We start from the raw sequence: 26,584 nt of genomic DNA on the forward strand, positions 1-26,584 counted from the left end.
AGCCAATAACATTTTTTTTAAATTGCCCAAAATGCAATTTTGCATAACAGCTGTGCTATGGAGAACGAACCTTTCTCTTGTTTGTTCTTAAGCTTCTGAGCTCCGTTTTTTAAAGTTCCCAGGTTTTGGCAATTTCTGAGTTTGACAAAACTATGGAGTGAAATAAACAAACAAACGAGAAAGAGAAAAGCAGCAATTTTCCCCCTGCTGTGGAAGCTGGGTGGCACACCATGTCTCTCCCAGAAAGCAAATGTTTGGGGAGGTAGTGCTGTTCTTTGTGGTACATGTTTGAGGAGTAAGTGCTGCCTATTCACTGTGCATTTTTACCTTGCTGGTAGATGCCTGAAAGTTTTATTATTCATTCTTATTACAAGTGCTCAGAGGAGAAAGCTATATTCTTGCTATACTCTCCTAACAGTTTAAGAGCTTTAAGTTCTCCATCCCTCCGATACGTCCCCTGAGGCTTCAGAAGGAAATGTCTCTGCTACTGTGGTCCCCTCCTCAGCCTTTTCCGGTCCTCTGCCTCTCCACTTGCCTTCTCTTCCACTTCTCCTCATGGCTCTTCCAAAGAGCAGCAGTCTATACTTGGTACGATTCTTGCCTATTTTGTCAGTGCCATTGGTAAACTCATCATGAAACAGTTAAATTGTCTACACTCATTAATTTCATTCTGCTGGTTTTAATTGTAATGTGCAGGAGACTGTTGCTATCTGTTTTCAAGCTCAGAAAGAGACCACTGGGATACATTAGTTCCCAACTTATTTGAAAATACTGGTCTTTGCAAAACCAGAAATACCACAGTTATTTTTAGCAGAACCCCTCATTTTCCAAAGTTGATGATTTTGGTTTTCCATTTGCCCTGGATACGATTATTTTCAAACCCATTATACATTTATAGTTATAGACATCTATTTAAAACTGAAACCACGGAGTAGGGAAGCAGAGGAGCCCTGCACTTACTCATCATGCTGTGTAGACTGACTGTTATAATGGGATGTGAGAAGCCAGCCTAAGCCTAAGCTCTCTCTCTCTCCAAAATTTTTTCACCCAGTCTGACTCCTTCACAGGACTTACTGCTTTCTGCTCACAAAGTTTAAAGGCTGGAAAGAGATTATGGGTAAACAGAATTATTTTTCAGGAAGTTTTGCTTGCAAGAAAGGGAGAAGTCTTTTACCTTTGCAGGGAAAAAAAAAAAGTTAAAAAAAAAGAAGAAAAAAAGAAAAAAAAAAGAGGAAGCAATGAGGCCTCAGACCCAAGCAAAAGCGGACACTTAAAAGCACTGTAGTTTTGGATTGAATCAGCTCAAAGCGTGTGGTTTGGATTTGTACACACATGGTAATAAAAACCAGCAAAAGTCTTCATGGGATTTTACCAAGAAGTTAGTGCAGATGCCAAATCCATTTATCATTTCTTTTGTTATGTGCCACTATCCCTTATGACCTCCTCCAGGCTCTAAGCAGTGAACGCTTTCTCTCCCAGTACCAGTACATATGCTTGTTTTGTTTTTAATCACTTCCTCACCACTCCACTACTTATATGTTTTGTGGCACCAGCAGTTTTTTTCAGTTCTGAGGGCCTAGGTGCATTGCTTTAAGAAATACAAGTATTTAGAGAGAGAACAGGATTGTCCTAGAAGCAGTTTGGGTGGATTTGGGGGATTTTGGGGGGAAATTGTTTATTACAGGACTACTACTATACAGAACTATTGAGTTTCTACTCCTTTTTCCAATTAATAGCTTCTATTTTTATTTCACTTCCCCCCCTCTGAGACACAAGTGTTGACATCAAGAGCCGTCAGGCAGATCACAGCTCCTCTTCATACCAAAACTCTCTCAGGTTGTCAGACTTAGGAGGGATATCTTGAACAGTTTAAATAGTAAGTCGTTGCCCTGGCTATTTTTGACAGAAATGGGGAAGGGAACATCATCCAAATGGCTCTGCTGGAAGCTTTGAAGATTGGTAACCTCCACAGGAGTCTGGACAAGCACTGTGCTGAAGACAGTCATTTCTCCAAATGGTGGAACTGAAGCTGGGAGATGGTGTCTGGCCATGAGTTGTGACTAATGCCTGTGACTTGCATTATGGCTAATCTTTCTCTTGGTCTGTGCTTGAATAAATTGGGTAAGACCATAGCCAAAGAAGTGTGTATTTCAAACCTAGGGTTTTGTTGTCATATGCATGTTTGACTCTGGTATGCAGCCATGGGATCCAAGAGGATTTGTCATGGCTAGTGGCCACAATTTGCTTTCTGAATGTTAAGAGAACAGATTATTTTAACGAAGATGATCACTGAGCTCACCTCAGTTTAGAACTTGGTGGGTGGAGCACAGCAAGCATGTAGTTGTGCCTGACAACAAAACTTGGTACTATGAGAAGTTAATGCACACAACATCCAACTGGTGCTTCCTGAAGAACCTCAAGATACAACAAATGCAGTCATCAACAGAGAATTAAGTCAGGGTAATTGTTTAAAAGGATCTGTTGGTCTTCTCTTAGTCTAGTTAGACTAGAATGCTCTTCCAGCATGATGTAAGCTTGCATGGGGATGGACTTGGAAGAGGAGATAATTCATTGGTTATCAGTCTCTTCTCCCAGGTAACAAGTGACAGAACAAGAGGAAATGGCCTTAAGTTGCACTAGAGGAGGTTTAGATTGGATATTAGGAATAATTTCTCAACTAAAAATGTGATCAGGCTTTGGAACAGACTACCCAGAGAAGTGGTAAAATCACCATCCCTGGGAGTAGGTGGCACGCAGGTGTGGCACTTGAGGATATGGTTTAGCGGGGAACATTGTGGTACTGGCTTATTAGTTACACTCAATGGGTCTTTTCCAACCTTGAAGATTCTATGGTTCATGAAGCATTGTGAGCTGGAAGGCCACTTATCTGGTGGTACTTGCAGAAGGAAGAATTTGACAACCTTCTGTATCCTTCACCAGCAAAACCAGAAGGAGAATTTCCAGTTTCTCTAACTTCTCCTCTGTCTCCACTGAAGTTCAGAACCAACTCCAGCTGGTTTTTTGTGGGACAAAATTTTTGTCCCATATCTGTTTGTATATGTGTGTGAGACAAAACCATACAGTCACACATCTCCCCTTGTACCATTTCAATAGTTTTTCACAGAATTGATCCGACTTGGGCAGAGGGGGGTTCCCCTATTTTTTGGCAGCCTTTTCATGAGTTGGGTTGCTCCCGTGCAGCACAGCTGATGGACTGTGGTGCAACGACACAGCAGCAGGACTTTGCTGTGAATCTTCATCCTCATCTGTGTCTGTTGAGCTCTCTATATGCCTGTGCTCTAGCCTGGGCTGAGAAGTACTGCAAAAAGCACTTTCATGGAAAGAGTGGTCACCTCTAGCAGAGAGTGTGGAGGGTGTAGGAGCTAATATGTGCAGGAGATGAGGAAGGACTGGAAGTCCCTCCAGTCAGCACTGTCTTCAGATGATCCCTTCCATGGAGTAAGGCCCATGCTACCTGTCCTCTTAGTGCCAGTTATCTGAGAGATAACTGCGCTCTCCTTCAAAGTGACTGATAAAATCTGCTTTCATTGCACAAACATGCATTGTTCCCTTTTGTGGGGAAGGAACTGAGTTTTCCTGTGGGCCCTAGCTGCAATTTGCCTCTCTTTACTTTCAAAAGTCTATTTTGAAAAAAAATCTTCCTTTAGGTCTTCGTTTTCTTTGGAGCCTGCCTTCAGACTCAGCAACAACAAAAGACCTACTGAGCAACTGAAACTATAGGCTTGTTCTTTCCTTGATTCATGGTGGTGTTTACCAAGGACAGACTTTGACTTACAGTCCCTCAACAGGAGGAAAATGGATCCACACTGAAACACGCACATCTCCCAGTTAGCTTAATGTGAAAAAGAGCTCTTCACATATTTTGTTTCTCTCCTGGGTAAATCTGTAATTAATACAGTCTTGATGTGTTCTTCTGACTGTTCTCAAATCTGCTTCATCTCTTGCATTATGGTCAGATAATAAATCCCCTAATTTTGGAGAAGTAAGTCAGGAGGGTGAATTTTGGTATTTTCTCTGGACCTTCATTTTCTGCCAAAGTAAGGTATAGCCTTTGAAGTTGTTATCAGCACAGGTTTGGCCTTCACAAAAATTATTTGAATGAGAGTTTCTGTCATCCAGTGGCTTGCTTTTGAACAGAGTTTTGGGTAGTGGAACTTGCCACGACCCGCGGGAAAAGGGAATGGGATCGGGCACTGCAAATCAGGGTCTTGACACAGTAGAAGTCTCGGGAAGCAATGCCAAACTTTATTAGGGAAACAGTAACTCATATAGGGTAGGTTTAGGGGTGGAGTTTGGGCTAGGGAGGAGTGTAAGATTGGCAGCGCAGGGATGAATGTGATTGGGTAACTGGGTAAGGAGGGGAGGAGTTTGGGTGTAGCTGGGGAAATGGGCCAATGGTAGCTGCCTCTGCACTGCACCAAAGATCAGCCAATGGCAGGCAGAGGAGCAGGAAAACAGGGTTAAGGCGGGAAAACTGTGAGGGGAAGAAGGAGACAATATGGAGGATAAATTTAAAAACAACAACTGGGGTACAAACAACAATATAACAATGCAATAATAAACCAGGGACAACTGGGGATAACTGGGGATGAACTGTCCAATCCAGGAAATGTCATGTCCGGTGTAAGAGTGTCCATTTTGGTATAAAAGTGTCCATTTAGGGGTCGTAAATCTTTCTCCAAGCTTCATATTTTTCCCACTCCGTCTCTCCTCCTCCAACAGGAACTCATGTAGTTCAGTCTGATGTATAATTAACAATATCCATGGAATTCCAATATTTGAAATTTGAATTGAGGAAGCAGAGTGAGAATTGTCCTTGTTTGTCTCAGTATTGTCTGTCTGATTGTGCAATCTCTTCTTGCCTTGTGACACTATCAAAGTTTCTAATGCAAACCTGGACACCACTACAGTGAAAATAAATCTCCACAAAACAAGCCGGCGTTTCTTAGGAACTGATTAAAAGCAGGAGGTTGCAGGGCCTGCAGATAGTGTAGTGAGTGGTTTCTAGCAGTATGGCACAGCTGCTATGGGTGCACTGCCTGAAGAGCCAGTTTACAAGGCTCCCATTTCAGGGTCTGCACTCGTTCCCACTAGGTAACTGCTGAGGCAGCACATGGTTGTGTGTTTTGGATCTGTTTCATGCCTTGTTCTCTAGAGGCAAGTCACTCTAGTTTGTGAAGATACCTCAAAAGAGAGGCAATTGCTGTCCAATGAACATGTGTTATTTGGCTTAACATATGAAAACATTAGCTAGGGTTTTCTTATGCCTGTTGGCAAAAAGGTGTTCTTTTAAAGAAATGCCAATAATAATAACAGCTACTTCAAATAAGGTCTGAGTTTCCTGACTATGAGTGGGAAATTATGTAGATTACCAACCCTGAGAACCCTCTGATACTCAGTGTCATGATTACAGGGTGTGAAACTCTATTTGGGGACTTGGCTAATTTAAACTACTTGAGCTCCACAGCTAAATTACTTTGGGTAATGCTTAAAAGCTGTGTTTTCTAGAAATGAGGGCTCAATATGTTACAGAAGATGTAGTTTATTTGCTGTTAGTGACCTTCTCTCATTTTAAAGCAATGCTTAAATAAATTAATAGTTTCAAAGCCTTGAAGAGGGGGCAGTTTTGCTAATTGTATTCCAAACTGAAGTTGCATTACTGAATATTAAATAAAGATTTTCCTTTTGCTGTGTGACATGCTCTGATTTGTTGGCCTTGGAAGATATATTTGGAAGATAAGATGGCAGCTTTTTTAAAAAGAAAGTATATGGATTTTACACTTAGTTTAAGAAAGTGTTTCTCTCTGTGTGTGCCCATGCATATGATTTAAACCACATTTCTAGAACACACATGGAAGCTATTTGAAGGCAAAAAGTATGTAATGTGTTGGTGAACTGTAATGTTATGGATCTAACTAGTGTGTGTATATATATATTTTTTTTAATATATACATATTACTGGATGCTAATTCATCTCACTAAAACTTACCACAATATCCTTAAGAACCACTGCTACTTATGAGAGTGTCGTCCCTTGTGGGCCATCTAGCATTTATGTTAAGAAGTTGTCTCTGCCACCCTCCAAAAATCTGCTTTGAGCTGCCTTTCCCTCTTCAAGCTTCAGAGACATTCAAGTGTCCCTTGAGAACTAGGGTCTGTGGTCTGGAGACTTCCTAGAGTTGTTTAGAGAAGACTTCATCAACTTCTTTGCTGTGTGATCTGCTTCCCATCACAGTGCCACCTTTATTGGTCTCTCTTCTAATGCCAACCCACAAGCATTTGTCCATCCCATAAATGAGCTCCACACTCTTGAGTGGCCCATTCATGTAAAGGGCAAAATTTTGCATTGTTCTGTTTTTCAGGATCTCAAAGCTTCTGTTCCTCAAGAGAATCCCATGATCATAAAAGCCACATTGCTGCCTGGGATACCAGTCATGGAGCCAGACATGGACTAGCAGGAATTGTCCACTCCTACCTGGGCTTTTCTCTTTCACATTTAGGATCAAGGAGAGCAGTGCCTGGACTCCAGACTTTACTCATAGAGCTCTGTAGTGATTCTTCATATTCCAGGTCTGCCATTGGTGCCTACATGGATGAGCAACAAAGGGTGATAGTTGCAGATAAAGGATAGGGAGGTTCAGTTTCTTTTCTATATCATCTCAAATTTGGCATCCCAAAAGTAAAAGTCTCCCATGACAGCATCTTTTGTCGGTAGATGGGTGCCTTCCCTATAGAAGGGAATCTCTAGCCACTGTCACTTAGCCCCTCTTCATGGTGCTCATACTTCCTTAAGGCCTTGCAGGTCTTGAAACCCCACTTCACGGAGTTTGCTCCTCATCTCAGGCTATTATGTCACAGTACCAATCCTGTCCATTTGGACCTGAGGGCAGAGAAGGAGTTTCTGTCCTGCCCCAAAAGTCCCAAGCTGCCAGCTTCTTGGGAGTCTCCATCCACCACGTGGTCACATGTAGCATCTCAACATCCCTCCTTCCTCACATTGTGTAGTTTGGGCTCTTGCTTTTGCAAGACCATGAAGACCATGCTTGTCTCCTGTTTGCCCTCTACTCTGCTCCTCCCACAACCCCCTTAGGTGGAAACCCAGTGCCCCATGGCACCACATTTCTCTGGGAGAGACCATGGAAGAGGCTGGGGCCATCACCTCCCTCTGGGCTGTGGCTGCTGATTTGCTAGGGTGCTATTTCCAGCCATTGCCACTGATCCAGAACTGCTAACTCAGTTGGGAAGGGTGAAGTGCATAACAGCCCTGGGCTTTTTGTAGAAGAAGGAAAGGAAATTAATTTCTGTGGATTCCCTGCAGCACAGTGTTTAACCAGAGTCTTATCGGTACAGGAGGGCATTGTGTAGCTCTCCAGCAAAGTGGACTGTGCTGTGCTGGTGGAATCCTGAGAGGACAACCTCACTGGGTAGCCAAGCTTGACTTCTCATAAGTCATGTTTAAAAAGGCTGGTCCTGACAACAGTGAGAAAATATTTTTTTACTTTCTTGTCTCCAGGCACCCTATTAATGGTTTTGCTGCAGTCAAGATCTCAATTTCAAGAGTATAAAAAACTGCAGGGTTGTTTCTTTTGTTTTGTGTGTGTCTTCCCTACAGGGTGTGGTGACACCTTTTCTGGAATCTTTTTTTTCTATTTCTTTCCCCACCTCAATGCCAAAAAGAAACAGGTTCTCCAATTTTCATGACACCTTTGTCATTGATAGCCACCTTTGTGATAACTTTCTAAGCCACTTGAGAGTCCTCCCATGAAAGTCAATAGGTTTTTTGTTGTTATTGGTGTTTTTTTTTAATTTGTGGAGTGCCTTTTCTTCATTCAAATATGTCTCAGCCTCATCAGAATACTAATAAGTAGGTTTTTATGCATAAGTATTTCCAGACCCAACTTGTGGCTGTTATGGTTTGTTGGATCAGCAATTTCATTTTTTAATGAAAATTCTAAGGCAGTTTTGATTATGAAATGCAATGTCTCGCAAAGAGCTATTAAGTTCTAATGTGTCAATACCTGCTTTTTAAAAAAAATTACTTTTTAAACTTCATATCTGTTTAATTTATCCACAGAACCTCTAATTTTAAAAGTCTGGGCGACAGAAGGCTTCTATCCATGTAAAAACTTGAGAAATAAATAAAGAAACAAATAAATAAATTTTGAGACCAATTTGGACTCCTAAAAGGAAACAATGATCTGGAACAACTTGTAGGATGATTCTTTAGGCCTTTTTTTGTGTTCAAAAAGGCCCTTTGAGAAGGTCTGGAGGACTGTTTTAAAAGCCAGTGATTAAGTTTAGTCATTCAGTCCCTCAGCATGGTGGGTTGATGAGAAAGTGTTACCCAAAATCACATAGCCTGACTGCCAGCTCAAAGTGCACCGCTTACCCCAAGGTTTTATGATTGAGCCAGTCCTCCCACACTAGCTCTTGCAAATCAGGGGGGAGAAGAGAGAAAAGGGGGGAAATCTTATTTGGCCCTACATAGGTTTAAAAGCCCCGTGCAACACTGTGGAGGAAGGCATAGGAGCAGCACTATTGGCAAAAATGCGTGCCCGCAAATGCGGCAAGACTCTGGTTTGCATTTTGCTGACAAATGACTTGGTTTTGATCCAGCTTAAGCTGGAAACAAAATTGTAAGCTGTAAGTGAACAGGATTTTACAGCTGTTCACCACATCTGGGCTTTTGTAGGACTGCCACCCCACCATAAGGCACTCCCAGAACAAGACCCTGCACATCGTCCCTAGATGGATTATTCAGCAGAATCCAGTAGCAAATTGGCTTCATGTTCACCGGGGGTTTGTTGACCCTGAGACTGGCCTGTCTGAAAGGAAAATGTTCCTGGAAGATGTCTGGAGAGCCCCTGTCCCTGAGATTGCCTGCTTGTTTGTCAGTGCTGAGGGCTGGGGAAGCCATTTTACAGTGCATAGACCAGCATGTCCTCTAGCCCCGCTTTGATTGCACCAGAAAGATGGGAGAGAAATGAAAGAATGATCAACCTCAGCTGAACCAATAAGGTTATCCTGTTTTGGGTGGTGCAGTTAAAAATGATATCATAGGTTTGCCTCAGGTACTCTCATACACATTTTATTAGACCTTTTTTTGCTTGGTCAGGAAAACTGGGTGATCTCCATGTTAGTTCTGGCATCCTCTCAGCCACCTTCTCCTACTGACTCCTACTTCCCAAAGAGGTGGTCCAGCCCCTGTTCTTCCCTTTATCACCTCTGCAGATTGCCCATCTGCACAGTGAGACAGCTCAGCTTTGTTTTTGTTACATAGCCAAAAACTCACCAAACCACAGAAAATGAGGCTTTTGCTAGATTATTGAGTCTAATCTGTTTATTCCTGAGGGCCAGCTGCAGGGAGAAGCTGGGACTGCACGGTGTGGGTTAAGGAAGGGAGAAGGCTACGTGTGAGTAGAAGGTCACCCTGCCTGGTGGATCAGCTGGGTCAGCTGTCTCAGAGCCATGCCCAAAGCATTCCTTCTTCGGTATCCACCAAGATGCAAACTCAGAAGCTCAAGCTTATCCTGTAGAACGACCGCACTAATCTCTTTATGTCTCTCTCATGTGTTTTTCAATGTGGGTTCTTCAGGCAATATTCTTTACTTTTATGCAGTTCTGTTAAAAGAGTCAAGCACAAGAGGACAAATTGGTTTAGAAAACAAGTTTCATTTATTCCAGTGCTCATAAAACCATTTGTGTTATAACCTGTAAAAATTAATGGATATCAGAGAAGCTATTCCTATTTCCTAGTCATACAAAGTGTAGCCACAGTCAACACAGGTTATCCCTCATCCTCAAATACTAAAGCCAGGACTGTGGCAAATATTATTCTTCAGCTCAGTAATTCTGTATCTCACAGCAACAGCTTTCACAAGTCACTGACTGCTATATATGTCTATGTCTTGCAGTAAAATGGATTTTTAAAAAGAAATCTTTTACCTCATTTGGTCTGTTAATTAAAGTCAACAAAACTTGGAAAAATTATTTCAGGGAAAATGTTAAGTCTGCTGTTTCTCTGTGGGAGAAGAAAAAATGAAAATGTATCACTTTGGGGATGTGATAGTTTGTTTCTTTGGCAGAACCTCTTGTGCTGAAAAATATTTCAGTGAGACACTGCTTCAGATTCCAGTAGGGTTACACGTTATTCTAACGTTGTACAGCAGCTCAATCGGAATGCCTGAAAACCTTTCCAGGTATTTTATGGGAAATATGCTAAATTCTGCAGCAGTGTTAGCCACGTGCTGCCAGTTAGACTGGACTTCTGGTCCTCACCTGGCAGTGACAAAGATGCTTAAATTGTGCATATTTACAGGGTGTTTTGCTAATCATCCTTCTTTTCTAGTAAAGATTAAAGAGCTAGCCAGCCTCTTGCAAACAGCAGGAAGCATTTGTTGACTAACTGTGGCAGGAGCTAATGAATACTTGGTCTCCTGCGGACACTGCTGTATAAAGAGATAGCAAGAGGCAACACCAAGCAGGCCACCTTGCCCATCTACTTACAGTAAATCAGGCAGCTGGAGATTAAAGCCATCAAGTTTCAGAGGGCACCAAGAGAAATGCTCTGGAATTTCACGCTGAATTGATTTAAGAAGTTACTGCTCCAGCTGTCAACTATGTTTCTTTAGCAGGGATGGTTGAAGGAAATGAAAGTCGACATCCCCCTCATCACAGTTCACAGCCTGGTAGGCTGAAATATGCTGGCCATCTTTTTCCAGAAATTGCAAAATCCAGGAGAGGGGTAGGATTGCCAGTATGAGGTGGCATCTGCCACCAGGCATGAACTGTTTGGACTTGTATGCCCACACTGCATTATGTTAGGGCTAGGAGACTGGTCTTTGTGGTATCTCACCAAGAACTTCACCAAAATTATATGTGAATACTGTGTATTCATATCAGCAAAGAGCATGCTGCTTACTGGAAATCACGTCCTATAACAGTTGCAACTGCCTCTGGAGGTAAACTCATGTGCCTAGGTCTGGCCACCCAGTCATGGACTTCCCTCATGACTTTAGGAAGGGCAAGGGCATGTTTTAGCTCACCTCTTGAAAGTGCCTTTGCAGTACTTTCTTTTGTTTTGTAAGAAGCTGTCTGAGATTTTGGTTTTCTTTCCTTTTGTTATAGTATGCTGTATTCCCTATTTGAAGTCCTGTTTCAAAACTGTGCTTTCTGCTGATGTTAACCTTTCTTCACATGTAAGACAGGGTTTAAAATACTTGTATTATTGAAGGCATTTTTCTGCTTATTCACAGGAGTGGAGGGAGGGGAAGGCTTTTCTGTCAGGTCCATAAAATAAATTCAGGTCAGACAGGTTTTGAAGCTTCTAGAAAACTAGAGGAATGTGTTGCCATTAAAGGACTAGTTTCACTGGAGTGCTGCATGCACTGCTGTCAGTCATTAAGGTCCTTGCCTTCTGCAGGATCCGATCTCTCAGAATAAACCATGATAATTTTGCAGGCTAGATACCATTTGGTGTTTTGAAGAGATGTAAACATATAGCTTTCATGAAACAAAGTATTGTTTAGTCCTGATAGAAATTGTGCAACATGTAAGAAGGATTTACAAATAAAAATTAAATTAATACCTTTTTTCAAGTTTTGTCATTTCCTGTAAAGTGAGACAGATTCAGGTCATTCCCATGAGCTCCAGCAGAGGCATACGCTCATCTCCTGCAAATTACTCTAATTCTTTTCAGGTATCTTTGATTTGTATGTTGATGACTGGCAATGCAGATAAAGTTATGGAGGTGACAGTTGCTTGCCAAAACCCCTTTATAGCTATATGGTTTGTCAGTTTACTGTGAGGTTACTTACCATTGTATTTTGTTTTTTCTGGTAACATCTTAGTATTTTCTAGTAGTGCAGAAAAACCAGGTTATTTATCATTGAAAATGTTGAAATAGCTACTATATAATTATCTTAATAATCTGGGTCAATGAAGCACACGTGCACTGCCTTCGTCATAGCTCTCTGTCAGAGTGTGTGGCCTTCACCCTTGGAAAATCCCAGGCAATTGGAAAAGACTATTTCCATGCAATTTGCCTCTCTGAAATGGTTCTTGCTTTCTGCACTGTCACCCATTGCATACAGCTAAATGGATAAACATGAAACTGTTGTGCGTATCAGTATGATGCACACGCCAGAATGTGTCATGTATAATCTGAAATTAGCAGCAGACATTTGTCTGCCCTTTTTCTGTTAGTTTGCTTTTGGGTTTATGTATATATGTATATTTGAACTACAGGTATTATATATGTTAGATTTTTCCCTAAACAGATCTAGTGATTAATTCTGTTTTGAGTGGCCTTTCCTCCTTTCATTACATAAGCATGTAATGATAACGAAATTACAAATTTTATAACAAGTCAAATAAATGTTGTTTAAAATTCTCATTTGGAAAGTTGTCTCTGGAGGTGCCATATTTTTCTGTAAAACTGTCAGTTGGCAGCATGAAATAAAATTTAAAAAAACAAAAGCATGCATTTTTTAAAGATTGAGGCACAGAAAATAATGCTTCAAGCATAATTTAGTTTTAATAACCTTCATTCTTAGAAGAACTGCATCCTATGGTTCTTTGCTATTGCTGTGTGATTGTGTGGTGGTTTTTTTGTTTTTTACAAGATAAGAATGAAGACCTTACTAATCTTTGCCTCATGTTCACCAGTTTAAGATAATACCAGTTGCTCCTAATTTATAGAGCAAGGAAGAAAAGATTTGGTCCCAGCACTAGTAAACTGAAAAAACTCTGGTAATGGATGAATGTTTTCTCCCATTTCTCTTGCTGGTGGCCATTAATGCTGTTACTTCCATTATCATGTTTCAATCAGTGTGCCTTCCTAAGAGAAGTTTCTTCTTCACATACTGGTATATTTCAATATGATTCTGGTCAAGGTAGGACTATATTTCTTCTGTTGAGCTTTTGGCTCAATATGCTATTGAGTTCATTGGACACCTTCTGAGTCTAGAAAATAATCTGGTTATCTGACCTGCAAATAAAAACAAACTCCTAAAGGAAGAGCTTTTATGACCATATTGCTCTCAAACAGCAGAAGTCACTTTGAAATAATTTGTCCTTCTGAGATGGCTTTAAAGAAATGGTTTACCCTGCCAGGACAAATGTATGCATTCTCTGACATCCTTTTCCTCTAAAGGTGCTATGCAAGTCTGACCACTGCTTTCAAGGGGAACATTTTCAATCTTTGAACACTGTTTTATAACTTTGAAATCCAAACATTTTGAGCATGTAGCACAGCAACACACGGCGTAATTCCCTGACCACCTTTGCATTTTATGTAGTCTCTGCGGTACTAACCATAAATATGTGAGGTCAAATAGTTAATCCTCGTTCTTACTAGAGCTGACTTTTGTGTTTGCTTTTCAAGGAAACTACCTAGATGCGTTTGGTTTTTAAGAATTGCTTGTAAACATGTAAAAAGCTATTACTATGCAAATTTGGTATCCACGGCCTTCCACCTTGCTGATTTCTTGGGCTCTCTGAGGACTATAGCTATAGTTAAAGTGCTACAAACCATGGTAGAAATCTAAGGGGTAGCTTTCAACCCAAGACTTGTCTGAGTTCTTCACAGCTGTGTGAAGGCAGCCCCATCATGTAATACAGTCATCTTGTTAGGTAATCAGTTGACCAGATACATCATTACTCACAAATTCATTGTAGGGAAAAATCTCTTCTGATTCTGATCTGTAGTTCAGCTGTGATACCAAGGAAGTGTGTACATGTATTTAAATGACTGACTTCTGAATGCAGCCCAGACAGAAGCAATTTGCACACTGAAATGTGACAAGCTCACAGTGTTGAATTTTAATCAATGAGACATTTTAGCTTCTCTCCATGTATTATTTATGCTTGAAGACTAATATCAGATTAAAATACAGCAAACTTACTCTTCTGAGAGGAAAGCTTGGAGAGAGTATGTAAGGACTCAGGATGATGAGGCTAGACACAGTGAAGAGCACTCTGACCCGTTACGCTGTTAATCAGACTGGTTGTTTATGACAAAAGGTATCTCTGATAGTACTTTTGTAGTATAAAACAAGATACTGGCACTCTTCCAATTTCTCTTGTTAAAATTGAATTTCAGAGGCAAGATTACTATTAGGCCTGCAGTGCTTTGCTTTATGGAAGTTAATTACTTTGCTCTTTTAGTTTGTGAGGTTAAATGATTGTTGTGTGGAATAGTACACTGTTGTTCTCTTTTACTGGTGTCAAACAACTTTCCTTGCAGCCATCACCTTTCAGAGGATTTTGTGAAAATATCACATATCACCTCACAACACAGTGTACAGTATCCAAAGTCCAAGAGGGATAGGTATTATGCAACCGCAGAACGCAGCTATCTTCTTGAAAGTTCCAGAACAACATTCTTTGACCATCATGTGTGTATAGCTGTCATCCATCATTCCCAGTATTTTTAGTACTTGTCATATGAAACTTAATCAACAAATATGAATTAAAGAGTCCTGTAATAGAAAGGAATTCCAATGTACTAAAAAGAAATCTGTGTTCATAAAAGGAACATTGAGATCACTGGAAACTTCAAAGATGAATTTGAGGTAGAGAATGATTGACTTGTATTAAGAGGGGAGAAAACTTTATTCCCAGCTGGAGAGGAAACCGCACTGGCAGAAAATCTTTGAAACATTTGTTCATAAAGAACAATCTAGTCTTTGGGGTTCTGTTAAATGAATTAAAATCAGCTTCCTTTCTCTTAACATGCTGAATTAACAATAAGATATTAGCAGTAGCGCAACAGAATTCAAGGAGTTCTGACTCGATCAGTTCTTTGTAAGTAGATAAACTTTATTTTAGCCAGTGTTGAACAAGTAACTTGTTACAAATGAGCAATTCAAGATGATGAAGGGGGTTTTACTCATAAAAAGTTCCAACTGCATTATTTAAATACATTCCGTACATTTTTTCTCCAGTGATTGGGCAAGGGAGAAGAGGTGCCATGGCTGTTCTCTTTCTGAGAGTGCTTAGAAATCTCTTAACTATCATTATAAGTCTAGTAGAAGGGCAGAAGGATGAGTAGGTTCTCAAAAGTTCCCAAAAGTTTTACCTGAGTTCTTAGGGTAGTTCAGACAATCTTCAAAGAGAAGCAGTTATAAATACAGAAACTGCAGAAGCCATGTGTGTGGTTTGGCATTAGCAAGTAGAAAACCTAGCTGGGAGTGTTTATATTTATCCTAGTGAATACTTAATAATCATCAATAAGTCACTTAAGCTGATGGTGAGCTTGAACCATCTTCAGGGCTGCAATTTCAAATGTATCTTATACAATACCTGAAGCCCAGAGCATGAGTGTGTAGAATTACAGATGCATATTGTTACATCAGTAGTTCAGCTGATGCTGTTTCTTATTCAGATCATAGCCTGCACAACTGGTTGCATGCTGCATGAAAGAAATTATTATAATTGTCATAATAAAAAATAATTAAACAGATTGCTTTTTTTTTATACTCAGTGGTCCATAATGATTTGGTTTATTGTGATATAAGATGGTTAACTCAAATAGACATATTTGAAATGTAAGTAAGAATTTTTAGGGGCTCATAACTCAGTATGCACTCAGATAATTTTTTTAAACTGCATTCATACTTTATGTAATACTTCACATACTGCTCCTTTGAGATTTAGAAAAACAGTAATTACATGGTAAACATACACTCATTATTGGAATCACTTGTTACAGCTTAACAGTGTCCATGCAGATTTGTCACTTCTTTCTGAGGGATTATGTGAATTTAATTTTGGGGTTTTCAGTCCACCACCCATCACAATTACTAAGCTCCACTATTGAACAGAAGGTAGTTTGAGCAACAGGTATTGGATAAACTGCCTCAGTTAAATAGGTGACAGGTGCCTGGGAGATGATGTCTCATGAGTCTGTGGTGGGGTTTTAATAGATTATTTAAGATTACACACACACTCTACATAGGGTAACTAACTGTGAGGACAAGCACAGGAACCGGAAGTTATATGAATGATCCCTCTATACACCATACACCTGCCATATGCTCCCCAGCTTCTGACAACTGAAGATTTAGGGGTTAAGTGGATCAGGTTCTGCATGTTCTGGATATACTTGCTTTGCTCTGTTACATCCTGAAATGGTGGACAGGACAAAGGGTTGTTCCTGGGTACCTCCTTCAGTTTGTTTATAGATAGGTGATAATAATGCAGGAAATGAAAGACTTACCCAAAGCGTTCTAATAGGAACATAGTCTCTGTACCCCTGTGTGGTTGTGAGCTATGTGGTACATGCCTCCAGTAGGGTCACCCATGCCAGACAGATCAAAACTGTAGGACCAGATTTAATACATTCTTGGGCAGGATGAGCTCATTAGCCTCCTGGCAGTCATCCTAGGAGAAGGACAACTCCAATCCCAAACCCGGGCAGATGGAGCTCACTTAGCCCTGTAAGGCCATCCATCTAAGAGAAGGTCACTCTAATCAAACCTACCTCACTGCCACCGTCCAAGCTCGCTCGGCCCTGGCAGATTAAAGGGTGGGTTCAGTTCCGCGCACACTGTGTCTCACCTAAAAAATCCATTGCGCAGACTTGAAGGCTCTACCCACATGCAAAAAGTCCTGTAGCAACGGGCGAGGGTCGAAACGGCAGGTGAAAGGTGCACTGGCAGCCACAGACCCAACCCTGCATCCAGGCAGTTCAGGATATTGGTCATTTGAGACTGACTGGAGATGACAGTCTCTTGGGGCAGCACCCTGAACGACCAAGCAGCCTTTCCAAGGACAGCACTGCTTGCTCCACTCGGAGAGGGGCCTAGAAAAGGTGGCCTAAACAAAGCTCATCTCCACTTTCACCCAGTTGGTTAACCGCAGGCCAACGGGCATCTTCTTCCAATGCGGTCGCACAAAGATCAAAAGACAAAGACACGCACCTGCCTCCAAAGGTGTACCTAAATTAACTCTAGCATGTTGGAACATCAGAACCATGCTCAATTCTGTGGATAGCGGACGTCCTGAGCGTCGGTCTGCCCTAATTGCCCATGAGCTGGCTTGTCTCAACATCGACATTGCTGCCCTCAGTGAAGTTCGCCTTCATGAAGAAGGCAACCTCAGAGAACATAGTGTCGGTTGCACACTCTTTTGGTCAGGCAAGCCCAGAACCGAAAAACACCTCTCAGGAGTCGGCTTCATGATCAAAAATTCCATTGTTCCTAAACTCGAAAATCTGCCGACAGGTCACTCTGATCGCATTATCTCCCTACGCCTTCCACTAAACAACAACCAACACGTTGTCATCTTTAGTATATACACCCCAACTCTCCAAGCTGACCCTGCTGAAAAAGATAAATTTTACACTGACCTGCGCCTCCTTACCCAAAAGGTTCCTGCAGACGATAAGATCATTATCCTTGGTGATTTCAACACCAGAGTAGGCAAGAATTTTGAAGCCTGGGAAGGAGTATTAGGCAAGCATGGTGTTGGAAACTGCAACGATAATGGTCGACTTCTGCTAGAATTCTGGGCAGAGCAACAGCTCACCATCACTAATACTATCTTTCAGCAGAAAGATAGTCTGAAGACAACCTGGATGCACCCCCGTTCTAAGCATTGGCACCTCGTTGATTATGTCTTGGTGCGACAGAGAGATGTTCGCGATGTCCACCATACCCGCGTGACGCCCAATGCAGAATGCCAAACAGACCATCGGCTTGTGCGCTGTTAACTCAACTTCAAGCTCAAATTCAAACCAAAACGGGGCAGCATCCCAAGGAGAAGACTCCAAGTTAACAATCTCCAATCGGCCACAGTAAGAGACAGATTCCAGGCAAACCTTCAAACTAGGCTCGAAAACCTTCCCACAGTTTCTGCAGATTCCTCTCCTGAAACAATTTGGCACCATATTAAAAACAGCATCCTGCAATCCTCTGAAGAATCCTTAGGGTTCTCCCTCAAGAAGAACAAGGACTGGTTTGACGAAAACAACCAAGAAATCCAAGTCTTGCTGAGGAAGAAGAGAACCGCCCACCAAGCACACCTTGCACTGCCATCCTGTCACGCAAGAAAAACAACCTTTAGTCTCGCATGCAGCAAGCTCCAGCAGAAACTCCGTGACATCCAGAACACGTGGTGGATCGCTCTAGCTGAAAAAACTCAATTATGCACAGATACAGTTGATCACAAAGGTTTCTATGAGGCCTTGAAAACAGCATATGGGCCTACATACCAGGTACAAAGCCATCTACTCAGTGCTGATGGTCAAACCCTTCTAACAGATAAAACCTCCATTCTGAATTGATGGTCTGAACACTTTCAGACTCTTGTCAGTACCAACCGTGTAGTCCAAGACTCAGCAATTCAGTCCATCACACAACAACCAGTAAAGTATGAATAGGATACTGCCTCCACTTTAGGAGAAACCCTCAAGGCCATACAGCAGGTGAAAATTGGCAAGGCAGCTGGGGTTGATGGAATTCCACCCGAAGTCTGGAAACATGGGGGTCTTGCACTCCACACCAAATTTCACGAGTTTGTGGTGCGCTGTTGGGAGCTCGGTGAACTACCATCTGACCTTCGTGATGCAGTCATCATCACCTTGTATAAGAAGAAAGGTATTAAATCTGATTGCTCAAACTACCATGGTATTACTCTGCTCTCCATTGCTGGCAAAATCCTGGCAAGAATACTTTTGAACAGACTAATACTCGCTATTGCAGAAGGAATCCTTCCTGAAAGTCAGTGTGGTTTCAGAGACAACAGGAGCACCACAGACATGGTGTTTGTTCTCAGACAACTGCAAGAGAAGTATAGGGAACAGAACAAAGGTCTCTGTAACCTTTGTCGACCTCACCAAGGCTTTTGATACTGTGAGCAGAAAAGGTCTGTGGCAGATTTTGGAACGTTTAGGTTGTCCCCCCAAGTTCCTTAAAATTATCATCTCACTCCATGAGGATCAGCACGGCCAAGTCAGATATGGCAACACACTTTCTGAGCCCTTTTTAATTAAGAATGGTGTGAAACAAGGCTGCATTCTCGCTCCTACCCTATTCACAGTCTTCTTTAGCATGATGCTCCAAAGGGCCACAGCAGACCTCGATGATCAGGACGGTATCTACATTGGATACCGTACTGATGGAAGTCTATTCAATCTAAGGCGACTGAAGGCCCACACCAAGACCTTAAACCATCTTGTCTGGGAGCTGCTTTATGCTGACTCCGCCGCCCTTGTTGCCCACACAGAAGCAGCTCTGCAGCGTTTAACATCCTGCTTTGCAGACGCTGCTGAGCTCTTTGGGCTGGAAGTCAGTTTAAAGAAGACAGAGGTCCTCCATCAACCTGCACCTCAGGAAGTCCCCCATTATCCCCACATCACCATTGGCCAATCAGAGCTAAAATCAGTCCAACAGTTTACTTACCTAGGTAGCCTCATCTCCTCAGATGGTAAGATCGACGGAGAGATAGACAACAGGTTAGCAAAGGCATACAGTGCTTTTGGAAAACTCCATAAAAGAGTGTGGCGTAATAAACATTTGAAAAAAAGCACCAAGATCAGTGTTTACAGAGCGATAGCATTGTCTACTCTCTTGTATGGTTCCGAATCATGGGTCATGTACCACCACCACCTACGTCTCCTCGAACGCTTCCATCAACGCTGCCTCCGTACAATCTTAAACATCCACTGGTCAGACTATGTGACCAATACATCTGTTCTAGAACAAGCAGCAGTCACAAGCATTGAGGCCATGTTACTGAGAACACAGCTGCGCTGGGCAGGACACGTCTCTAGGATGAAGGACCACCGCCTCCCTAAGATCTTACTTTATGGTGAACTTGCCTCCGGCTGCCGCATGAGAGGAGCCCCGAAGAAAAGATACAAGGACTCCCTGAAACAACATCTCAGCCTTGGCCATATTGATCACCATAACTGGTCTACTCTGGCCTCAAATCGGGAGGCCTGGAGACACGCAGCTGTCTCCTTCGAGAACACACGCAGGATCACTCTCGAGGAAAAAAGGCAACGCAGAAAGAACCCTGTGTTGCAGAATACACCATCTAAGGAGTCTTTCTGCTGTGCCTTTTGCAATCGGATATGTCTGTCACGGATTGGCCTCATAAGCCACCAGCGTGCCTGTATCAAATGTGGATAGAGCCTTCCCAAATCTTCGTTCGCGAAACCTAACCATGATGATGGATCAGAGGTTGCATTGGGACTTTCACTAGCTCTTGATGGACCTAGTTGTATGTTCTTCTAATTATTCTGTTGGAGTAAGTCCAGACCAGGGCCACAAAGTTAATCAGAGGGATAGAGCACCTCTCCTATGAGGAAAGGCTGAGGGAAATTGGGATTGTTCAGCCTGGAAAAGAGAAAGGCTTCGGGGTGACCTTATTACAATCTTCCGGTACCTGAAGAGAACTTACAGGAGAGATAGAGCAAGACTGTTTACAAGAGCATGTAGTGACAGAACAAGAGGGAATGCATTCAAATTGAAAGAGAGTAGGTTTAGAGTAGATATTAGGAAAAAAATCTTTACTGTGAGGATGATGAGGCACTGGAACAGGTTGCCCAGGGAAGCTGTGGATTCCCCATCCCTGGAGGTGTTCAAGGCTGAATTGGATGAAGCTCTGAGCAACACAGTCTAGTTGAAGGTGTCCCTGCCCATGGCAGGGGGTTGGAACTAGATGATCTCTGAGGTCCCCTTCCAACCCAAACCATTCTATGACTCTAATGAGCTCTTTGTACTTCAACTTGTGACACAGATTTCAAATTGTAGCTGCATGGAAAGCCCCCTTCTGCACATCTGTCTTCGGATGAACTTGTAGTTTTTAATATTGTGAGATGATGTTTGGCCTTAATCATATCCTTCTACATCTATTTTGCATGTTTAACTGCTAGGCTATTTAATCTCGTGTGACTCTTCATGATAGTCCTGTGAAGGAGTGTTGGACTCGATGGTTCTCGTGGGTCCCTTCCAATTCAGCATATTCTGTGATTCTGTGACTCTGTGTCTAAAGGTCTGTTGATACAAATCTTACTGACATTGTTGCCCACATATATTTTTTAATTCTGTGGCTATTTTCAGAACATGTGGGTATTTTCAGTAGTTTAATATTTGGAGAAGGAGCAAGGTAATTTTGTAGCATCTAGTTAGTTTTTATCTCATTAGTAAATCCTGAGGAGCCCCTCTAACTCTGCCTTTGTCTTCTGCAAATATGCACTGGTCTGGTTGTTCTGGTATATTTCTGTGTGAGGAAGCACTCTGTATCATTGTTTCTAGCTGATATCCAAGTCAAAGGCAAGAAATGATCTTCCCAAAGCACCATGAAGGGATAACTCTAAAATGTGATGCCTTTAGTTTATGTCTTAACCATGTTAATGCGGGGTAACTGCACAGAGAGACAGATTTTTTTCTTTCCCCACCCTGCTTTGGCTTAGGGAGTTTGGGAACAGTTACCATGGCTTGAAAGAAATTTGGGGCAGTTGTGTGAGTGAGTAACAGAACCTACTGGCTTAGAATGCAGCCCTGCCCCTGTTTATCAGTAGGAAGCCATATCTGTATGTGATCTGTATCTGACTGCACAAAAGCAAGCTCAAGTATCTGCTCTTTTCTCCAAAACCTAATGTGGGCTGTCTGCTAGTTATGGAAACATACAGGGTACTGCAGAGAAAAATAGACTGCATTCTAAAGTTTTGAAAACAGGGATATGTCCTTTAACTGGACTTTGCAAGGGTGTGGCTGTTAAATTACCATTACAGTGGAGGCAGGTACATACCTGCCTGGTTTGTATGCTGCATTTCAGGTCCCGAAAATAGTTCTGTCCCACATCTGACATGTTTGTGTGGTACTGGCTCCTTCAGAGAGTTTGTAAACTTTTGTGAATTCAAGAGGCTTCTTAGTATATTGTGAAACTGTAGGAATAATTGAAAATAATACTTGGAATAAGGCTTCATAATTCTTCATAACCGAACAGTTAATGAGTTTTCCAAATTAGGAAAGTATCTACAGATATTCTTATTGTAATTCAGATTAGTTCTGACTTGAAAAAAATGGATTTTGATTTAAAACTGTAGTTCAGATCTGCCTCAAAATTTATAGTGGGTATCATAAATACAAAGGCATAATGCTCCTTGTTTGTGTTTTAACATTGTGATTGCCAAAAAGCTGATGAAAATCTGTATACTCATTTGGAACTTGTGTTAGGAATACTTAATAATTATTGTCTTAAAGCTATTGGTAGTTGAACACTTCATGTTGCTTTGTAGTTCTTGTAGAATTATCAATGGCAGCTTCTCTGGAATTTCACATTTGCTTGAGAGTGAACAGACTGAAAAAATTCCTATTGTCAGGTAACTCAGGACAATTAAAATCTCAGTCTGAGAAGTGATATTTAATTACTTACTGCCTAGACAAGCTTGTAAAACAAATTTAATTATGTGCTTCAGACAAACTGATGACCTCCACTTAAAATCTGGTGTACATAGGGTGACCTGTGTGTCTGGCCTGAGATTGAACGGGGAGAAACAAAAAGGCCCAAGGTTTCCTCTTGCATGTCACCAAGGAGCAGCTGTACTCTATACCTCCCTGGGGAAGCAAATGCATTTGCTTCCTGCCCCATAGTCATGATGGAGAAGCCAAAAGAGAAATTTAACCAAGGTAGAAGTTGAGATGAGTCCAAGAATTTCTGACCACAGGAATATTGAGTTCAGTACTCTGGCTGAATAGATACTCTGTGCTCCATCTGCCAGTTCCTATGTTCAGATACATCAAAATAATAGTTGCTAGTAGATTTATTTTCATCCTCTTATAAAAAAAGAAGCCTACTGTTGAAATATTGTGATAAAGATGGATAGTTTAACTGCTGACAGTTTCCCATGACAAGGAACTAAATTTAGGTCTTTGGGTGCCTTTGCAGAAGGGAGTGGGTTGTTCCTTTGTTTACCTCCATGATACAGGATTGCATTGCAATCCATAAATAAACATGTTTGCCCAGGAGGAGTATCTCAAAGGCATAAGCACAGTGCACTTGCCCAGAGCCTATAGCAGAATTGGGCTGTAAATGAGGGGAAGGTGGTTTGAAATGAGCAAGTAGACATGCAATATCTTTTTAGGTTGGTAAGAAAGTAAATACATCATGGGATGGTCTTTGTGCACAGAATTGGAATGAAAACTTTGCAATAATGCCAAAGCATAGAAAAGTCCCCCAGATAGTGAACTGGGAATGGGGAGAAGGGATTTTGTTGTTGCAGATGTAGGGCTAGCAGTCAAGGTTGGAAATGTGCTTCAGTGCTTTTTGCCTTTGCTTTTTGCTGAAGTCCTGAATCCAACCTTCTACATAAGGCTCTGACTCCCAGACTCAAGCAGATGCAGTGGAGTGAGCTGCAGCATTTGCCCTCCCTGTCAGCAGCTTTGCCCTTGTGTTGGAAATGAAGCCCATTAGCCAGAACTGCTGAGAGGACATCCCTGCTAGTTGGCTGCTTCGCTTTACAGCCCAGTGTGGAAACAAAAACAGTGGTTTATGTTATAATGTACCACTTTATTGTAAGTGCTTCCCAATCTCCGTTTATATTGAATTAATATATATACCTTATGACTTTATTTTGGCGTTAAATTAGTCAGCAATATATGCCTTGCCTGAAAAATGAACAGCTACCTGCCAGTGTCATAGATGTTTGCCTGTCCTTGTAACTGATTGAATTCCAGGAATACATACACAGTGAGAAAAAGATACAACCCTACAGAGTTACTGTTGCTACTCCCAGCATATCTGTAATGTACATGTTCGCAGACAGGAAAAATACATATAAAGAGATGCATATGGATATAGGAAACTGCAGCTTTTTCTTATAATCTTGTATTGTATGTTTCTGTCCTTATTATGTATGTATTCCCTATAAAATACAAGTTTCTTTTCCCCCAATATTAAACTGCTTGATCAAAACTCTTTATACATCACTACTGAAGATGGAGATACATATTATGGAGAAATCAAATTGAACAATAAAATACTGTTCCTCACAGGAAAGTTGGGAAACTATATAGATCATCTGATGCAAATATTGCTCAGTTTTACAAGGAGGCAAGGATAACTGTGGTATTACTTAATGAGGCTAAATAACAAATCTTATCTTCAGTGAAATAACTTAGATTAATTTCCAGGAGAAAATAGAGCAGTAGGAGTATAGTGCTATCATTTTTGAGAGTCATATGCGACAATCCAATGTTATAACTGAAAGCTGTTCTCCATGTGTCCTGTCCTCTGCATATTTTTGTCATGTCCATTGCTCCTCTCTCTTTATAGTGGTTCTACTTTAAATGATCTCTGCATAAAAAGTCTTTATCAGATCTGGAAAAGATAGTGTAATACCTTAATTTTCTGTATGACAAAATGTTCTGAAATTCTTGCAGAGGGATCCCAGTTTGTGCATCGAGTCAGCTGGAGTAATTAGGGCATGATGCAATTGTTTCTTTATAGGCCTGAAGCTATCCCAAGAACCACAAAGACTGATTCCTTCCTTGTTAAAGGTTACTTTAACCCTTGACCAGATGGGTGTCATGGGTTTTGTTCAAACACTTTGAGTTCTGTGACAAATGGAATCACAAGACCCCAAGTCACTCTGCTCACAGGACTGCAGCTCAAAATGTCCCTCTCTAAATATTTAGGAAGACCAAACACTGTTCAAGGAATGTGATTTTGGGTTGGGGTTTTTTTGCTACAGAATTATAAAAATACCATTCACAGTATTCTACTTGATGATTCAGAATCTGAAACTATTTATTTTGGCCAGCCTAATATGTTGTCATCCTCTGTCTTCCTTCTGGAAAATTTTGGCCTTATTATTAGTTCAATTCCTTGAGGAGCATTGTTTTGGACTGCTGAGAAGAGCGGTAAAAATCTGCAAAGCTATTTTCACTCAGATTTTAGAAAGAAGTCAGTTATAAAGTTGGTGATTTGTCCTATGTGCTTTGTGTTAAGATGACAATACCTTTACATTTTTAAGGAATTTAGTAAGCTCTGTGTTCACAGACACACTCTAAATTTGGATGTTATGTTTCTAAACATTTACCTGCTCTCACTAAGGTAGCGTGAACTGTTGCTGGTCTTTCTCTCTATTTTGGAAACATATTTTTGGAAACTGAAAGGTACTTTGGGGTTTCTGGGTTTGTTTTTACCTCAGAAGAACTCAGACAGGTTAATGGAGAGGTTTTTGAAGGTTGTCCATTAGAAAATATTCATGCACATATAATATTTTTTCTCTGAAACCTGCAATGATGATTTTAGGCTTTGCTTTTTGTCATGAATACTTGAATTTATCAACTAAAGGCAACATGTTTACTCCTTTTGCAGCTCTTTTCACGCCTTTGACTATTGAGGCATTGAAGGGATGTGTTATAGTGATCCAAATACAGATTAAATTTTAACCTGTTTTGTCAACATTTCTGTTGTCTTCTGTGTAGATATTTGTGCTAAATCTTCCGTGCATAGAGCGGGAAGGAATTCTCTCTTCTACCTTGCAAACATAAGTTGCACATATTTGATTTTTCCCTTAAAAAGGCAGAAAGTACTTGTTGAACGTATCTTCCCAAAGATGTGAATGACCAGTTCTTTAAAAATCATTTTGTGACAGCAAGATGCGGGCGTGTTTGTGCTCCCTCTGAACACATCGCTTACTCAGATAAAAACCTGACCTGAATAGGTATGTGCCAGAAATGTGTTCCCAAAGATTGGAGCCTAAATAGTGGGAACAGAGTGAGAGCTTTCACTAACTGTTTTCTTTCTTTGTTCTAATAAATATCAATTTACTCTGATGTTCTTCATTACCTCTAGATTAGCCAAAAACTTCTTTTACTATATCATTACTAGCAAACAATGGACATTGTGTCAAATTATACATGAATAAACACATGTAAATTCAAATAGTTGAGGGTCTATGCAACTTCATATATAGAATATTCTGGCATGAAATATTTTTGTACTAGCATTTCATCCTTTTTTAATGTCATGTTTCAGGCAGATTCTCCTGCAGCAGGCCTGTATTTGTTACTGATTTTGTTTAATTTTCAACTTCGGACCCAAGCTGTTTAAACAGATTACTCTCTGCTTTTATCTGAGTTACTTCCTCATGCTTTCATCAAAGCAAAAGAGATTATTTGACTTTCTGTCTGGTAACACAGCATTACAAGAGAGTCGTATGTTAAGTGACAGTGATGGATTCCGGAAATGGCCACTGTCTGCACGTAAGTCCCCTGTAATATTTCCCGTCAAAGACCAAAAAAATCTCATTCTTATTTATTTGGAGTCTATTTATTAGCATTCATTACAATAGTATTTACTCTCTAACTGGAGTGAATACATTTCAGAACTAGATTAAGTGAGAGTGTTTGAACTGGAATAACAATGTGCAGGCATAATAAGTTTATCCTGGCACTAATCCTGTACCTTAAGTTTCTCTCTCCTGGGCACACAATATTTGTGAACTGATTAATACCTGGCAAGAGAAGGACACCTTCTCTTCAGACTGGCTTGCAGTGTAGTTGCAAGAATTTATTGGTAACTAGCACCAACACAAGCTCTGGGC

At 41.1% G+C, this 26,584-nt stretch overlaps 2 protein-coding genes across 10 annotated transcripts in view; both read left to right on the forward strand.

Moving 5' to 3' along the window:
• Nucleotides 1–26,577, forward strand: part of LOC127474622 (uncharacterized) — a 33,094-nt gene extending 6,517 nt beyond the window's left edge. The window contains exon 2 of the mRNA XM_051795675.1: nt 1,907–26,577. Within this exon, the coding sequence (XP_051651635.1) occupies nt 19,074–20,156 (1,083 nt within the window). The 5' untranslated portion in view covers nt 1,907–19,073 and the 3' untranslated portion in view covers nt 20,157–26,577. The remainder of the gene's footprint in view (nt 1–1,906) is intronic.
• PLXNB2 (plexin B2) overlaps nt 1–26,584 on the forward strand; it is a 262,497-nt gene that overhangs the window by 48,773 nt on the left and 187,140 nt on the right. The window lies entirely within an intron of this gene.

The sequence above is a fragment of the Manacus candei genome, unplaced genomic scaffold (genome assembly GCF_025592945.1).
Source record: "Manacus candei isolate 608988 ecotype Guabito, Panama unplaced genomic scaffold, ASM2559294v1 h1tg000043l, whole genome shotgun sequence".
Lineage (NCBI taxonomy): Eukaryota > Metazoa > Chordata > Aves > Passeriformes > Pipridae > Manacus > Manacus candei.